The sequence below is a fragment of the Pomacea canaliculata genome, linkage group LG2 (genome assembly GCF_003073045.1).
Source record: "Pomacea canaliculata isolate SZHN2017 linkage group LG2, ASM307304v1, whole genome shotgun sequence".
NCBI lineage: Eukaryota > Metazoa > Mollusca > Gastropoda > Architaenioglossa > Ampullariidae > Pomacea > Pomacea canaliculata.
Window position 1 is genome coordinate 27,663,562 of NC_037591.1, and position 17,518 is coordinate 27,681,079.

General features: G+C 43.5%; 1 protein-coding gene across 1 annotated transcript; it reads left to right on the forward strand.

The window, feature by feature from the left end:
- The first annotated feature begins 562 nt into the window (after positions 1-562).
- LOC112557994 (sex peptide receptor-like) lies at positions 563-12,065 on the forward strand. The gene is made up of 5 exons (XM_025228171.1): positions 563-653; positions 2,109-2,241; positions 2,395-2,587; positions 2,954-3,205; positions 4,375-12,065. Exons 2-5 carry the CDS (start codon positions 2,114-2,116, stop codon positions 4,993-4,995), a joined length of 1,194 nt encoding a protein of 397 aa, XP_025083956.1. The 5' UTR covers positions 563-653; positions 2,109-2,113; the 3' UTR covers positions 4,996-12,065.
- Positions 12,066-17,518: the final 5,453 nt, after the last annotated feature.

Below are 17,518 nucleotides of genomic sequence, written 5' to 3' on the forward strand. Positions count from 1 at the left end.
TGCTTCCACAGTGCCTTGATCACCTTCACAAAGCACCTCGTGCAGGCTTCTTTTGTCTTGTGGTGGTGTTGTTGTTGTTGAACAACAGCTTGTTATTCTTGTGTATCCTTATCTATAGCCTGTAGAGCTGTGTGTGTGAGTGCGTGTGTGCGTGTGTGTGTGGGCGTGTGCGTGACCAGTCTCCACAAAACAAGTCTGGACACGCACAAACGAGCTTAATGGAGGAGGCCTTGAAAGGTGATTAGCGTCAGCTTTACGCAGTTTTATTTTTCTATGAAAATGGAATCCTTGGACATTAAACTAAGGGGAAAATCACTGTTGTGTGAAGTAAAAGGGAGAAATGATCTTCTAATGCATTTTAACGGCGATACCCGCGGTGATCATTCTATACTGCAGTCAGAAAATAATGAAAATGTTCGCAATTCAAACGTGTGTTGGTACTGCATCGTTGTTAGAACCCATCATAATATACTTTGCCGAAGAGCCTGGAATGTATGTTTACTGTCTTTGTCATGACTGATTTCAATATTAAGTTTTTTATCACTCAAATCTTTTTTCAGGTTTAGGTTTCCCACTAGTGTCTGCAACAGCTGTTGGGGCAGTTCCTGCTCCAGGACAATCAGATATCGTGCAGAAGACTCCTTGAGGAGGAGGTAGGTATGTGAGGTGTGAGATAGGCAGTGAGTGATGGAGAGAAAGGTCTGAGAAGCAGAATGCCCTGATTTGCTTTCCTGTCATTATAAATCCCAAAAGTTGTGGCTCCAAAGTCTAGAACAGAGTGGTGAGTTGAGTATGGTCTTGCAGCAAGACCATCTTAATCTTCTCTGTACATTGTTTCCCCTTTGTGTTGTGTCCTGATGTTTCACCGAGTCCTGAGTCCAAGCTTCAGAGAGGTGCAGTGAATGCAATTTCTTTTTACTACCGAACATTTCTTGGTCTTGACCAGCGCTTCCACAGATTGTCAGTGAGCCTACATCTTTCTTTTATTTTCTCCCTGATTTACTGACAGACCATAAGCCATCCAGTCCATTCATTGTTCTTCAGCTCCTCGGAGCATTAACCGAGCTTCGTGGTGTGTTGGCATTAAGATGCTTTTGTCTCAACGTCTTCACCCAGCCCCCGGGAGTGTCGGCGGGTGTGCTTTATGGCGGGTAGTTCTCAACTCACAGACCTGTACACCACACGATGGTTTTACTGGCCAAGAGTGGGAGGAGGTGCAAACTCCTTCAGGGCTTTTCCATTGTCACACGAAACCAATAAAATGTACTTTGTTTCGTAGCTGACCGCCGGGGTTTCTTGGCTCAGCATTCCACAAAAGGAGCAAGAAAACGGGGGCATGGAAAATTATTTTACAGCCTGGAGACGGGAATTGCCCCGGAGTCTGAGAGGCAGGATTACGGGAGAAAAATTTAAGACGAACAAAAGGACATGGGGGTCTTTCTCGAGATAAACCAGCACGATGTGTCACAGTGGGTTTCTTACCAGGAGAGTTGAGACATTTCAGCATGATGTTTATGAAAAGGTGCCTGCCATTCTCACCCATATCAGCAGATAAATGTTTTAAGCCTCAACCCTTCCTAACCCCTTTCTCAGAAAACACACATTAATCTTTTTCTTTTATCTGTTTGTCATTTATGAGTGTTCAAGAAGATGCTTATGCAACACCTGTTCCTACAACTGTTAACTTCTAGAAACAATTTCAGTGAAACTTTTTCAATTTCTTTTCAAAAGTGTTGTTTTAAATCTTTTTTAATAATCTAGATTTGTTGAAAAGTTTGTTTGTGCTGTATGAAATAAATACCAGTTCTGTTTGAAAACTTTGTGTAGCTTCAGGATTTTTGACAAGTCACCAACGATATTTTTGTAAAGATATTCTCAAAATATTAAGTATTTTCACTGCAAATGTTTAATTGAACCATTGCACATTCATCACACAGAGGAACACCTTACAGAACCTTGCCATGACAGGCCATGGCTAAAATAATGGATATGTAAATGTTTTGCCCTTTGCTTTTTTTGCCCGCTTATTGGTGGCATGAAAAAATATGGCAATATTTAAATACACGCTGCGAACATCTCAGTGCTCATCAATTATTTGTTTACGACAGTCATTATGGCCGGTCTGATGGCTGCTAATGTCACCGCTGGAAATAACGGCAGCCTGGCCACTGGAGACAAGTGCCCAGAGGAGTCGGGTCCCTTCTCCTCCATCAACAGACATCTGGAAGCTTATGCTATGTGGTGAGTGGTGAGTGGTGAGTGGAGAATGGTGATGACAAGGTGTGTGCCCACCACAAATACATAAAACAGACGACAAACAAACAAACAAACAAACAAGAAACACCAATTATAGCACACCAAAGAAGATAACCTGATTGTAACCTCTGACCCCAGGTACTGGGGTATTCACGGGTACCTGAGTGTGGTCATATGCGTGTTCGGCATCACCACCAACGTCCTCAACATCGTGATCCTGACTCGCGGCGCCATGAGGACGCCCATCAACTGCATCCTCACCGCCATCGCCATCTGCTGCCTCATCACCATGTCGTCCTACATTCCCTTTGCTTTGCACTTCTACATCAAGGTGAGAGTTCAATCTGGAGGTTCACACTCAGGCGCAAACATTTCCACCATGGTGGTCCGCGTTTTGATCTTAATATCAGTTTTGAGTTGACACATGTGTGTTTAATTATTTTTTATGCTAACATTTGGAAATCAAGGCCTGACGGCTTATTGATTCATGCAACAAATATGTCTCCGTGTTGGATGTTCTTTTGGTGTTTGTGATGTAGCAGCTGTTACTAGTGATGACAAAGAGTGTTGGAAGTGGTAGACCGCCATATTTAGAGAAAAAAATTGAACAATTTTTTTTTTGCCTGTGTGTCTGTCAGTCTTTCTCCTCGAATATCTGTCTTGCTTTACCTGAACTATTTCTCGCCGCTGTCTACAGAGCACCCTGGTCCCCACCTCCACCAAGTACTCGTACGGGTGGACGGTGTACATGGCCGTGCACAGCAACATCAGCGTCACGACCCACGTGTCGTCCCTGTGGTTGGCGGTGTTCATGGCCATCATGCGCTACGTCTACCTGCAGACCAAGAAGTGCTGCAACCTGCAAGCCACCTGCATCATCTCCGCCATGATCGGGGCCGGCGCCAGCCTCCTGATGCTGCCCAACTACCTCATGACCGGCGTCAGAGAGGTGGGCAAGAGGGGATGGTTGGCCATGATGGGCTGGTGGTCTCAGGACCCTAGTCACGGATCGGGGGTAGATAAGTGTCTCTTAGGTTTTCATACCTTCCATCTTCCTCTTATCCCCTTAAACACATTGAAACTTTAATGATAAAAATATACACCAATAAAAAATGTCTTCAAACAATAATTTAAGCTCAAAAATCAGTTGTTTCTTTAAATCCTCACTTTACTTAAGTTTAGTGATATTCCATAATATATAAATCTCTCTGGTTGAGCAAAACACTATTTAAAGTATCAATTAGAAGATTAATTGTTTTAAGTTAAACAAAAATAAGGAAAAGAAACAATCTTTTCAATGCAGGTATTTCGTTATTCACCAAACCATCTCAAAATAAAAACATTTTCAAGTTACTGTAAACACACTTGCAAGGCATCTTCAAGAGTTGAGGACCCAAGTTGAAGTCCATGTCAAACTACACCCAAAGGTTTACTTAGAAGCCCACTAACCTTCATGCTACAGGGCTAGGTCTTGTGGGGCTTGCAGTTTGCAGGGTTGGACAAAGCAAGATGTGGACACAGGGCGTCGGCACGGGAGAGGAAGACGCAGACAAAGCAGACTGTAATCAGATGCGTGCTTGACTTTTTACATCGGAAAGGGTGGAATTAGAGAGAAAGGGCCATCCATGCGAAGAAGTCCTGGGGCGGTCAATTTTAAAAGGTCATTTTCATTTTTAGCCGCCTGCAACGTTTTGCAGACAAAATCTCGAGGCTATGGATTGTCCAGGGAATACAAATCTGTCCACGGCGCTAAAAGGTGGCTTTGTGTTTCAGGTTTTTATTAAACTGTAAGAGGATTAGAGAAAATTAAAGTTCATGTAAAGTCTTGACAGGTTCAATTGGTTCTTGCTGTTGTTTTTGTCTGAAAGTACTGTCTTTCAATTTTACGTTTTGTTAGAAGTGGTTGCTGGCCACACTTTCTTTTGATTGTTGATTTCTTTGTTTCCCTTTTACCAGTTTCATTCCAATCCAATTATTTTCTTTATCAATGTGTTTTACAGGCGGATTGCATAATTCATTCAATGTACGATAAAAATTCCTTTTCTTTCCCATCCTCTACCAACATAATTCTGTGCGTTCTTCCCCTTCTGAAGATCTTCCTTTCCTTTTTCTCCTCAGGTGCAGCTTGAGAACATGACCCTGTACAAACTCAATGAACCAGCCATCGGCTCCACCAACCCAAGTCGTCTGGCTCTCACTGCTTTCTGGTTGTACGCCATCGGCGGCAAGCTCATCCCCTGCACGCTCATCTCCGTCTTCATCGGACTGCTGCTGAAGAAGCTTCACGAGAGCGCCGCGCGCCGGAAGCGGCTGTTCGCCTCGGCCAACAAGTCCAAAAAGAGTACCCAATGCGGGAGGACCACCCGGCACCAGTGCACCACCACCATGCTTCTTGTCATCATCGTCATGTACATCCTCACGGAGGTGCCGCAGACATTCCTCATCATCATGTCCGCGTTCTCCAAGCAGTTCTTCATGAACGTCTACATGCTGCTGGCCGACACGATGGACATGATCGCCCTCATCAACAACGCCATGAACTTCGTGCTGTACTGCGCCATGAGCCAGCAGTTCCGCGAGCACCTGGTGGTGCGCGTCTGCAACGGTCCGCCGCAAAGCACGCGCTTCGGCAAGAAGACCTACCAGAGCGTGGACCACAGCTGCAACAACACCCACACCCACGGGGACGGACTGTGCGCCACCACGGCCACCACAGAGAAGTCTATTTCTCACGTGTAGGATGGCGATTGTCTCCTCATTTGTCGGTAGTTGTTGGTGTTGTCATCGTAATGATGATGGCTGACCACAGAGAAAGAACGGGTGAAAGGTGGAGGAAGACGGAGGATGTTTGCCTTCGTTTGTGGCTTCGTGCATACTGATCTTTGCTGACCTTTGTGTAGGATGATTAAAAAGAAAAATCGTCAGTGTTGGAGCATGGATGACTTTAAAACACACTCTCCTCTTCCAGATGACAAGAAGTACTTGAATCTTGTTTAGTAAGTAAGACTGATATTTGCACAACTCACATTTCCAAAATGAAAGTTTCGCAGTCACTCGGCTTTGATGGAGTGAAGGCCTTTGATGATAGTCAACCAGGAGGTGGATGGTGTCTCGTTTTGTGACTCACCCGAGCTCACCAACTCTCTCTTTCTGTCAATCTCAGTCTCTTTATTGTGCATTTCTCTACGATCTCAGTCTATGTTTCTATTGTACATCTTTTCATCTGATTAGTATGAACAGACAACTCTTACGTCCCTTTCTTTTCGTCTTGTTCATTGTGTTGCTGCGAACCAATCCTCACAAAATGTATTCTCATTTTTTATTTCTCCCTTTGTCCCCTCCAACTTCCCTCTCCACCCACATCAGCTTTCAACAAACTTCTGCAATCATGTCTGATGCACGGCGTTCTTCAGCTGAGTGTTTGGCAGCTTCAAGAACGATTGCAGTTCCTCCAGGACCATGCATTTTACGACAATTGCAATTCCTACCAGAACATATATTTTAAGAACGACCGGAATTCGTGCTAGAACATGTATTTCAAGCATTCCAAGAAAAGTAAATAGGGTTATAAATCATCCAAGTAAAGTGACGAGAAAAAAAAAAGTCAAAACACTTTTTTCTCGTCTTCCGAACAGGTGTTCTCTACAGACCGAGAGATTTTGGCCAACCCGGATGAGGAGGATATCTTGCTGAAAGTAATCGACCGTTGACGGCAGTGAAGCTTATAATAGATTACAAACATAAAACACAGGACGAGCCGTGGATGCTGTGGTGGTTTTGTGTTGTCGCATTTAACGGTGTTCGTTCTGAGAGGATTAGGTCTAATGATGCTTGAAACTATGTTTATTGAAGGGACAGTTTGGAACAATACGCCTGACATTAACGAGGAGAGAAACTCAGCGCGTGGAGATTAAGCATTCAGAAGGAACTTGAGGTAGAAGTTTATTGAAATTGTAAATTCCGTGTACATTTGTTTCCAGTCTGTGTCTAAAGGACTTTGCGAAGTAAAGCTTGTGTGGAGCGCAGTGCAATGAGCTGGAAATTCATATCGAGGCTGTATTCCATTTACAAGCCTGTCCAGATGATAACCTCTGCCCTACGTAAACACCAGAGTCCGGCTACGGTCGCATAGCAACAGGGCATCACAGAACTATGGCCGCCATGATGGTTCCACGTGCTGCTATTCGCTCAACAGATGTGATTCGGTTGAGTGCCTGCAAGGGGGTTCAAAGGGTTAGGGTTATCAAAGATCTCATAGGTCTCAGTCCTGACTGCAAGAGCAAATGTCCACACATCGTGTTTTGCTGAGTTCTGTGGACAACATTGAGTGTCGTGTACATCAGTGTACAGTTTACAACAGTGTAAATAGTCTTCTGTCGTCGTCGTCGTCGTCGTCGTCGTCGTCCCGACCTTTGCCAGGGGTTTGTCAAAGCTTATCAAAGCTTGTCAAAACATGCTTATTTTTTGAACTAAACTCTTATGTAAATGTTCGTCAAAGCAGTTCAACTTGCTATTTGCTGGTTGGTTTCTGTATAAAGATTGAAAAAAGTCAGCTTGGGTAGACGAGACGAACCCTGCTCATGCCTTAAGATGCTCGACCTCCATAGAGTCCGGTGAGGAACCCAGCGAAGTTCACTAGGATTCTACTATTTTCCCACAGTTATATTTTTTAGTTCTGCTTACATTTTGTCACGGATCACCTTCCCAGCTGTACACCCGTCGACAACAACTTGAGTTCGCTACTGAAATATTTATTTCATTTGATGGCGGAAACTAGCCTATAACAAGTGTAGCAAATTTCATTTGAAGTCTGGAAAAACAAATCAGCGAAAATTAGAGGCTTATGCTGAGAGGATGCAATAATGTACATATCAGAAAATTAGATCGTCAATAAAACTCCACACTAACATTACAGAATGCAAGATGTGTAATCTTGCAATAATAAAACGAAGCTCATTGCATGTGGCACCACGCCCCAAGCTATTTCTATGATAACAGTGTTACCTTCACTTCTGAAAACATTTTCCAGTCTAGTAATTTCGCAGTCGCAGTAGTTTGTGGGAAACAGAAACATCACATCATGCCGACATCATATTTTTGTAACTAATGTTGTCGCCATCATGAAGACCTTTCCCCTTCACAGACGCCGTGCGACTAAAGATGGCGCTTTTGCAGACGCATTCCATCTCTCCGGAGAATAGCTTGCTCTCTGAAATGCACCAAAGGTCCAAAAGGTCAACCGTCTGTGTTTTACGACCGAGTAGACTGAATGATTAATTTATCGGGTATGAGGGACGAGGGTGTGGAGGGAGAGGGAATCAGATCTTCAGCAAAAAAAGAGACATCACGGAAAATATGAGGTAAACAGTCTGTTATTATTACTGTTTGTGTTTCTCTACTGAAATGTCCATCTTGGCCATGTGATCACAAGGCTGCTGTTGCAGGATGCACGTGATGTCGACTTTCCTAAAAAAGTTTATAACGCAAGAATCTGGCGGCGGTGGATGAGTTATGGCAGAGAATTGGTAAACAGAAGCCAGGAAAGTCGCAGACACCATGAGGCGGGGGAGTGGCGGTGGAGGGCCGAGCACGTCTCTAGCCCGTGGCTGTGAAAATGTGGGCAATAACGAGCCCTGGCGGTGGTCTCACCACGCACTGAACACCACTCACCACTCACCCACCACAGTCCGCGCCTGCATCTGAGGGCGCACGAGGCTGTGTCATCACGAGCATCCCTGCCGCATGCTTTGTCCTCCAGCAACAGCAGTTCCTGTCCTTCTGTAAACCTATCGTCTCCTGTCCTCCTGTCCTCTATGTCGTTTCCTGTCACACCCACGGGCATAGTGCATTTCGTGACCTCACCAGGAATAGATTTTTTTTTTAAAAGACGCGTGCGTCGGTTACAGGCAGGTTCACTTGCCCTACGGAACTTTGTCGCCCATAGTAACCATCTGAAGAAGGCAGAACCATGCCATCGAAGTCAAAAAATAACAAAATAATAAAAACGCAGAATGTCAAAAAAAAAAACCCAAAAAAACCAAAACCAAACAAAACAAAAACAAAACAAAACAAAAAACAAAAAAACAAAACAAAACAAAACAAAAAAACAACAACCAGTAAAATGATAATAAATAAAAAATTCAAATGTTACTGTGGCTGCTCTATTACTCGCATTTTCAGAGTATTACACCTGGATGACATTTCATTGCCTGCACTCACATCTTAAAAGATTTATTATGCGACTGATGTTAATAATTAACTTGTCTTTACCTAAGTGTGTTTTAAATTATTTTGAGAGCATGACCTATGACCCTTACTGTAGAATGACAAGTGCGTCACCGCTGCACTAACCGAACACTAACCGAAGACTTGATGACGACAGTTACATCTTATACCTGTCATCAAAACAAAAACAAGAACATAAAAATGCCAGAGTCACAATTCCACAGTGTGTCTGTTGTCTGTCCTGTTTAAAGCTCTTTTAGCAGGAACCATGCATTCCTCTCACATTTCTTAATGTCCAACTCGCGAAAGGCTCCACATACCAAAACCGCCCCAAGAACCGCGTTGTTTTCCGCCCTTTGATGTTCTAACGACTAAAAGCTGTATGTGAGGTGCAACAACACTACAGTGTTTACCAACCCTCTCGGGACCTCGTTTTCACGGCGCAGTAATTTCTGACTCCGTCACAGTGTGATCCAACCGCCAGCAGTTACGTCGGTAAACACCGTTAACTCTTGAAATAGAAGCTTGAAGCCCATCAGTAGCCAGCCTCCCCCTCATCCCTACCCCGCCCCCCTTACACAAGCTAAAGAGGTGAATTACGTCACAATAAACTAATTACACCACCCGGTAAATTGAATTTCGCTCCAGCCTTCAAGCGACAGCAAGGCGCTGGGGCGAGTATCACGTGCTTTCATTGGGCGGTGGGCGGTGTGCGTGGTGACCAGGCTAGCAACTAGCCGCCATCTTTGTCGGCACGATAATTGATGGAGAGACAAGCAGGCGTATCAAATCTCGCGTGTCTTTGTGTAGCCTCTCGGTGTTTCACGCACTAGTCGCTGTTTCATTGTTGTTGTTGTTGTTGTTGTTGTTGTTGTTGTTGTTGTTGTTGTTGTTGTTTTAACTTGATTCAACTGCTGTCATGACTAACCTGATATACATTGTCGCATCCTTTCGTCATCGCCATTCCTGGATGACAACACTCACCTTCTTCCATCCTTTTAATGAATCAGTATTTTACAAACATCTGTTACCCAAGGATTTAGAAAATTAAAAAAAAAACCGAAGTCTACATTCGTTGGATCAATGGCGGCTGTCCTATTCTCCCTGGTGAGCGGCTTTCCACAAGTTGTTTAAAACTTTCCGATGAACTGTAGCAGCGAGGAGATTCGGTGAGATGAGTAGACGATATCTCGACGAGGTTTGGCACTCCAGACCCACCTACCATCTCCCTCGTGATGTTCAAGCCAGACATCAACCACTTTGCCTGGCCACCAACCCCACAGCTGTGTTGTACGCAGCGAACTGCCAGTGAGACAGGAAGTCAGAAATATATACCTGGGGCGGGCTGCATGAGTAGACTTAAGTCAGTCACATTGGCAACGGTGTGGGTGCATGTGCGAGGGGGTTATGGGTGTGGGAGGGCATGTGAGGAACTCAGTGTGAGCAAGTGCGTTGGTGTCGGACAAGAAGAACTCGGTTTCGGTCACCTCACAGAATAACATCAACTACAACGCAAAACACAAAGAAAGATTTATAAAATACTGATGGTGAGAAATACAGAAAAATAAAGACAATTTTTCTCAAAAGAATTTAATGGCGATGCACATGTCGCCAGTGCAATGAGAATCACTGGATGCCGCATCCACTTATGGTCTGTATACCATCTAAATGCAGGGTTAACTGTTTGCTCAGAGAATGCAGGTTTCCATCTCGTCATCTCCGTGTCTATGGGGAAATCACAACTAGGTGGCAGCACCTTTGTCTCCAATCAATATATCAGATAAAGGTTTTCTTTGACACGCAAATTTCCCATTGACTAGAAGAAGCTCTGAATTCCGAAAATAGTTCAAGGGTTGGAATCATTGCGCGCAGCTCGTGTCAAATTATGTGGTGAGAAGAATTCACAAGCACGGCGATAAAACATCATCACAAACATGCTTGATGACAGACATTTGTCCGAGCTAAAGATATGGAAACAGAAGACTAGGCAATCCTGTTGAATGTCCCGGGATGTATGCAGGATCAGAGAACTGAAAGATGAAAGGCGGGGAGGAGGACAAACGAGCATTTAGCGTGAATCACGCTCGTGATGTTGATTGTAATCACGTGAATACTTGAAACTTTCATGTCAACAAACTAGTTTGACTATGTCAATGTCTAGTGATACTCATTGGATGACCTGGCTTTTTCGATGAAAGATTTTAATGTACTCTACGAACTTTTGATAACTGGTTAGAAAAAAAAACCAAACTCGTGGACATGATCAATGATCGCTCGAGAATTAGGAACGGCCTGGAAACACATGAAATGTATTTATATGAACAAATGTGTTCGAAGTGATCCAGCTGCAGAAAATGGGCAGCGAGGTGGTCAAAAAGGTCAAAAATTAAACAATTCCAATCACTCAAAATTTTCCCAGGACGTTCTTCGGTTTCTGGGAGGGGGAGCAATGCTGCCCGAAATTTGATGATGGTGGTGGTGGTGGTGTTGGTGGTGGAGGTTGGTGGTGGAAGAAAAGAGCGAGATGAAATGTCACAGAACTACATTAAGACCAGCTGAGTGCTGTTCAGTTCTATAAACTGCCGTTAAATGAGCTGAACATTGTGCATTACTATCTGTAATATGATAATGTATTTTGTCAGTGACATGATAACTGAAGGAACTCAACTGGTCCTGATATAAAATTATTCTGATTCTGAATTAACATTTTTCTACACGTGAATTAAGGTGGTTATTGAGATACTGCTGTACATATTAACAACTATTTGCTCATAATTAAGATGAACTACCGGACTAATGCGAATTGTTGTCTCGTGCCATGGTGCAGTCGGTCATGTCACGTGAGAAATCGTTCCTGGAGTTATTTACCTTGTGAGGACAGGTGTTGTCTCTGTTTCTTGTGTCTGTTGATGCTGTCAAGTGACTGTCAATGTTGGTGTCGCTGTTGTTGTGAGTTTGTGTCCACCTCACGTGGCGTGGTCACATGTCGTGGCTACAGGGCCTGTCTGCCACACCTGTGGTGGTCAGACCACGTGATCTGTGGACCACGAGGACAACTAGCTGCCTTTTCTTCTTTTCTACGCTGATCACAAGTCGGAGGGTGCGGGTTAGCACTGCACGAAAGTAAGAGAATGTGTGTGTGTGTGGTCTGTAAAATAGTGTAATTTGTATAAGAATCGTTGTGTGTGTACGTGTGGGTTTGTTTGTTTGTGTGTGTGTGTGTGCGCGTGTGGTGTAATATAGTGTAATTTTCTGTAAGGATTGTGTGTGTGTGTGTGTGTGTTTTGTAGTATAGTGTAGTGAAGTGGAGTGTTGGTACGTGGTTAACAGGTCTTAGCATTTATTTTGTTTCCTGCACATGCTAATGTTCTTGTGAAAATGTTTGTATGGATTCACACTGATAAACTTGCACTTACTAACACGTACCCACACACCCACCTATGCACTCGCACACTGCTCGAAAAAATACACAGAGTGACAGCAATTTGTTGATATGTTTATGTTTATTTTGATTTGGTTTACATGTGATATTACATGTTATTATTGGTTGGAAATCACATTAAAATGTTCACGATTCCGTCTTATCTGAGTCTCTCTCTCGTTTCTTTTTTCCTTTGATGTGTATGATTCTTTCCCCTGAAAGTTTTTTGTAAAGTCTTCTTTACTGAGAAACAACAGTACTCAACCAGATATACTTTATATAAAATGTTTGTTCATGTTTTACCATTTTCTTCTTATGCACTTAAACCACAGAATTAAAAAAGTGAAGTAACAAGTTTTTCTCGAGGTCTCTTGCAGAGCCGCTACTAATTCCTTAAACGCCATCACGGCATCATAAACGAATTATTGTTACACGCTCCTCCCTCTCCCTAAATAATAATCATCATCAATCATCAATCATCATCATCCTCCTCATCATCATCATCTGTGGTGTCCGTGTTATCATCACATGTTACCAGGGCCGTGCTTAGGGGCAGGCGGACGAGGCATCTGCCTAGGGCCCCGCGCTTCAATGGGCCCCGCGCTTTTGATTGTAACCTATTGACGAACGTTACAAATAAATTAATCGTAGGCTTATGTTGTAATGTGTATGCAGCGTGCTGTCAATGATAAAAGACGAGATATCCCTGAGAAAAAAAGTGACTTTAGATCCCAACTAAAACCGTGTGATTGTGGCGTGAGGGCCCCGCACATGCCCTTTGCCTCGGGCCCCGCGGGGGCTAAGAACGGGCCTGCATGTTACCATCACAACAAATTGCTCAGTAGTAGCTACCTTTCTGAAAATATGTAGATATTTTAAAGATCTTTTATCACATCAGCCGCAGTATCTTGACAGTTTATATTACCAGAGTTGGCTTGATTATGAGAGGCATTTGTTAAAGGGATAGGTTTTGAGAGGTACGCGAAGGCTTTCAACTCTGACACAACTCAAACAGAAAGGAACAGTGGGACCCAGGGAGGAGAGGACAGTAACACAAACTGACCGAAGAGACTGACCTGGGTGAGAGTGGGTTAGCAGCTCGGACAGGTGAGCAAGCTGTGTTTTCGCTGAAGATGACGTTGTTGTTCAGCCAGTTACAGAGAAAAGACAGATAAAGACTTGCCCCTTGCCATTTGGGAAGCTATATAAACCCGAGCCCCCAGGCGGCTGATGCTCAGGAAGCAAGCCTGAACACGCAACGACCTCCAGAGGGACCTTGTTTACGGTCCTGGAAAACTTCTTACACTGCGCCAGTCGCGTGATCCCCGGAAGTTAAGGTCGTTCCCATGGCATTCAGGTAGACAAACACCGGAAGCTGATGTCACGTGGTCTGGTAGCCGATTCACGATCTCTGGTTTATGCATCCTGTTCCAGCATTTATGATCAGGATAATCACCGCTGCCCTGGGGTCTTCCGCACGGAATTACGGAGTAGCAGCCATACAACACTGCTTGTCAGCCATCACTTACAGATGGACTCAGGCCTCAGTCCCTGCCTGGCCTCTCTGTTTCTCTCTTGTCTTTGTGTGTGCGTGTGCGTGTGTGTACGCCGCTCTCTCTTTCTGTGTGTGTATGTCTCTCTCTATCTCTCTCTCCATCCTCCTCCACTCTCGCCTTCCTCCTCCCTGTCTAAAGATATCATAGTACATCATACCTAGAGAACTCTTCACTCCAGTCTACGAGGTTCAATGTCTTAAAAAAGAGGCAGACACGGTTGAGGCAAATGAAACAATGTCTTTAAATCGTTCAGCATGCAGGCTATCGGGCGTGGATCTTTCTTTCACCAAAAGTCATTTACTTATCTCAACAAACCTTAACCGTCGAGCATTAGACATTCAAAGACATAGCTGGCTTTAAATAAAAAAAATCTTCAAGGCAAACAATTTCAAGTGAAAATAGTTTTAACGAAGTCAGGTGTACCTTCATCACCTCAACTTTTAAAACCATTCAAACGACATATTTAGTTCTTGCATTTTTTCTTGTCTTCCTAAATGACATTCTTTCTTCCTATTTTTACAAACGATGCACGTTTAAATAGAAGTGTCCATGTTTGGACATAGTACTCGACTAACACCCTGAGTAAAGCGGACCTGTAGACAGTGTGATGCAGGGAATGAGCCTGGGGAATGTCCATGTATCATCATCCACCCTGCCACCTCTCTCTGGCATCGTACACCCCGGGAGCTGCTCGCGGCAAGTAGGCGAACCTCTTTACACATCACAAAACATCTGTCTCGGGTGTGAGATCACCGGTCTTGAGAAGCAGAAGACCACTGTCGTCATAATCAATAAACAAATAAAGGAAAAAAATGTGTCAATATTTGTTTTTGTGTGTGTGAGTGTGTGTGTGTGTGCTCGGTGAGACCTGTGTGATTCCACAACATTTGTCTGATTCTCACCAGATTTGGCAAGCATCTAAAGGAAGGTTGTTGGGTGTATGTTGTTCCGTTTCATGTTTATTTCTATTGTTTATTTTAACCCCTTGAAATGTGCCCGTTAAACCCAAAGAAGTACGATTACTACGCAGAGCTAATTGCGAGATAACTCTGCTCAGCAGAACAAACATTCACAAAGTTGTAAAGTGGGAAAGTGTCCTGTCGGTTGTCACCCCTACAAGAGATAATTCGCCTTTACTACAAACGGTTGACGAAGCACCTCACTTCCCCCTTCCATGTCGTTTGATCTGGTCCTCCCAAATGAACAGTGCGCTGACATTCTGTCAGAAAAAAATGGCATGTTAGGTACACCGGCAAGAAAATAAACAAACGAGCGAACGAATAAATGAATAAGGAAATCAATCGGTCAATCATTTGATCAACCAATCAATAATAAGCTATATGAGATATACGTTAGTACCGGGAGTGCACAATTGGAATTTAAAAATATGGTTTGAGGGGAAAACTGTTGTGTTGATATTCCGCCTGTGACTCACCTGGGCTACTAAACGACAAGCAGTGACATTTGTCGTGTGCCACGCATCGTCGTCATGGCAATGTGCACGGTCAAGCATTGACCTCACATCCCCATCCTCTCACATTCGTCTGCATCTAAGCCCATGCTCCGCAAGCTAGGGGAAGCAATTACCCATGCTTGTTATTATTGCAGGAAGGATTATTCCCCCTGCACGTGAGCTAAACCCTGGATTTTCATCACCTTGAGTAATCCTGACAGTATTGACTTGTTAATACATAACGTGCAAAACATTTTACAGACTTTATTTTTTCACTGGATTTTACAATCGATTGTTTTGTTATTAGCGCCCTTTCCTCCCCCTGTTTGGTTTGATTCGAAAGGAAAAGAGCAGGTGATTTCAGTTAGTCGGTTTTAGATTAGTGAATGGGTCAGCATCAAACCGTCGACTGCAACAAAACATCATCATCAGCGACGATCTTTTATCTAGACCAAAAATATGGTATGTTATTAGAAAATGGGTATTTGATGAAAGGTGTTTGGTGCTATACAGAGTATGTTTAAGGTAGTGAAAGCCTGGGGTTCGATGTAGCGTGTGAGGGATCTCTTCTCTTGCCCTAAAGGACTGAAGGAGTGGGAGATACCCAGTCCTCTTCTGTTCTCGCTGCTAATAAATGAATGAAGATGCTACCGACATTATGGCAAACGGCAAGAATGGTGCGCAGTTATTCTCAGTTTTGATAGAGATTTTAATTCTTGTGTTTACTGAAGACATAGCTCTTGTGTCTGACACCATCAGCTTGACCTTCTAGCAAAAAATGCAAACGCCTTAGAACTCTTTGTAAACTTAGAAAATCAAATATTGTTATTTTTCACAATTAATGATACTGTTCATGCAATTATAAATGGTGTTTCCATCTTTGTTTTCCTTCCTCGCCAAAAGGTCGATGTTGCAAATTCCTATAAATACTTGGGTCTTTACACACACACAAGGCTGTCTTTTTGAAGAGCTTTTGAAGATATTGCAACGAAAGCCCATGGAGGAGTTATCAAAATGCATAAAGCAATGTGGAAATTTGCAGAACATTCTCCAATAATCTTTTTGAAGATGTTTTATAGCCAAATCAGACCTATTCTGTTTCATGCTTCTGAAGTCTCAGGTTGTTATGAGTGCCATGAAATGGAGTTGCTACACTTGTTCTCGCTCAAAAAGTTTCCACAAAATGTTGCTGCTTCTGCACAACAGTGTAACTCCTGTTGGCTCTGTAAGTACACCATAATCATTACAGAAACGTGTTTACGTTCGTTTGGAAAAATCAGGGGTGGCAGGCGTTAAATGGTTTCTCCAAGTCTGGTGTAGGAAGTTCACGAATCCCCTTGTCTGGGTCAGTGGACTAACAATATAGAATTTAAGTTTTGTGTTTCTTTTTAACGAATACTACTCGCGCGCGCGTGTGGGGGAGGGAGAGAGAGAGAAAAGAATGCAAGGGACCAGACCACGGGCAACTATGGGATTGAGGACGACCCGTAGCAGACGAGTTTACCATGGGAGATAATTACCGACAAGCAAACTCATTATGACGACAGAAGTTTTCTCCCTTTCTTTTCATGTGAACAACACTCCCAGACTTCTATGACGGGATAGAAGTTGTTGTGGCACCGTGGATGTAATACAAGTTCGTGGTGGCACGAATTGATAGTCCGGTGGATTTGTAGCATGACATACAACTAACTACAATACAAGAGTTTAGGCTGAAACATATACAAGTAAACTTGCTTGACATGGTTATTTTGCACAGTTGAATAATTGTGATTTGAAACGCCTACTCGTGAAATGACTATCGGACTACCTTAACTGTTTCATATTGAATGCTATTTTCATGATTTATATTCTTTCGCCAAAATATTGCAAATTGAATCATAAAATTTTCAGATTTTTATTATTTTGAATGTTTTCTTTTATTTGCTCTCTGAGTTTACCAGATGAAGTGGAAATCAAGTAAGTGGAGTATTTTAGGCAGGCACATCAACAAGGCCATAATTCGGTCACGTGCACTCTTGGAGGTCATGAGTCAGTACACGTGAGCAAGTTACCTGTGGACAGTTTGAGCCGCACGTGAAAGTCGAGCAGCGCGACTGCGTAAGTTGTGAGGAAGGTTCTGGAAAGTCAAGTGTAATGTTGGATGTTTAAACGGGTGGCCAGGCTTTTAGTTCCCGAGGAAATACGCTGACTGCCCCGTCAGGCTGCACGTTAGGAAGTGAAGACTGTACCCGTCATGCCCGGAATGAACAGATTTTGATATTTTTATCTCTTAACACTCCATGCCTTTTGGAATTATCCGAACAATACTGTGCATTTGTATTGACAAAATAATAATATTATCTATACTGTAGGCACAGCTTAGGCAGACCAAGAACGCCATTCACCGATCACCGAGGACGACTGGTCCAAGAGCCGGTTCGTCATCTGGAGGAGAGAACATTTTATTTGTGATGCCTGACTTCTCACCGTGAAGACCACAGGGAGGTGCTTCGTTGCTTTGGAATACGTGTTTATAAGGTCGGGACGGTAAAGGCGACCATTTGTGAACTGGTTGCTGGGTTACACCTGGCCTGTGCACCACCAGAGGAGCGACGAGCATCATAT

Coding starts and splice junctions, on each gene's coding strand:
- LOC112557994 (XM_025228171.1), top strand. CDS start 2,114: ATGGCCGGTCTGATGGCTGCTAATGTCACCGCTGGAAATAACGGCAGC. Junction 2,242..2,394: donor CTGGAAGCTTATGCTATGTG/GTGAGTGGTGAG, acceptor CTCTGACCCCAG/GTACTGGGGTATTCACGGGT. Junction 3,206..4,374: donor TCATGACCGGCGTCAGAGAG/GTGGGCAAGAGG, acceptor TTTTCTCCTCAG/GTGCAGCTTGAGAACATGAC.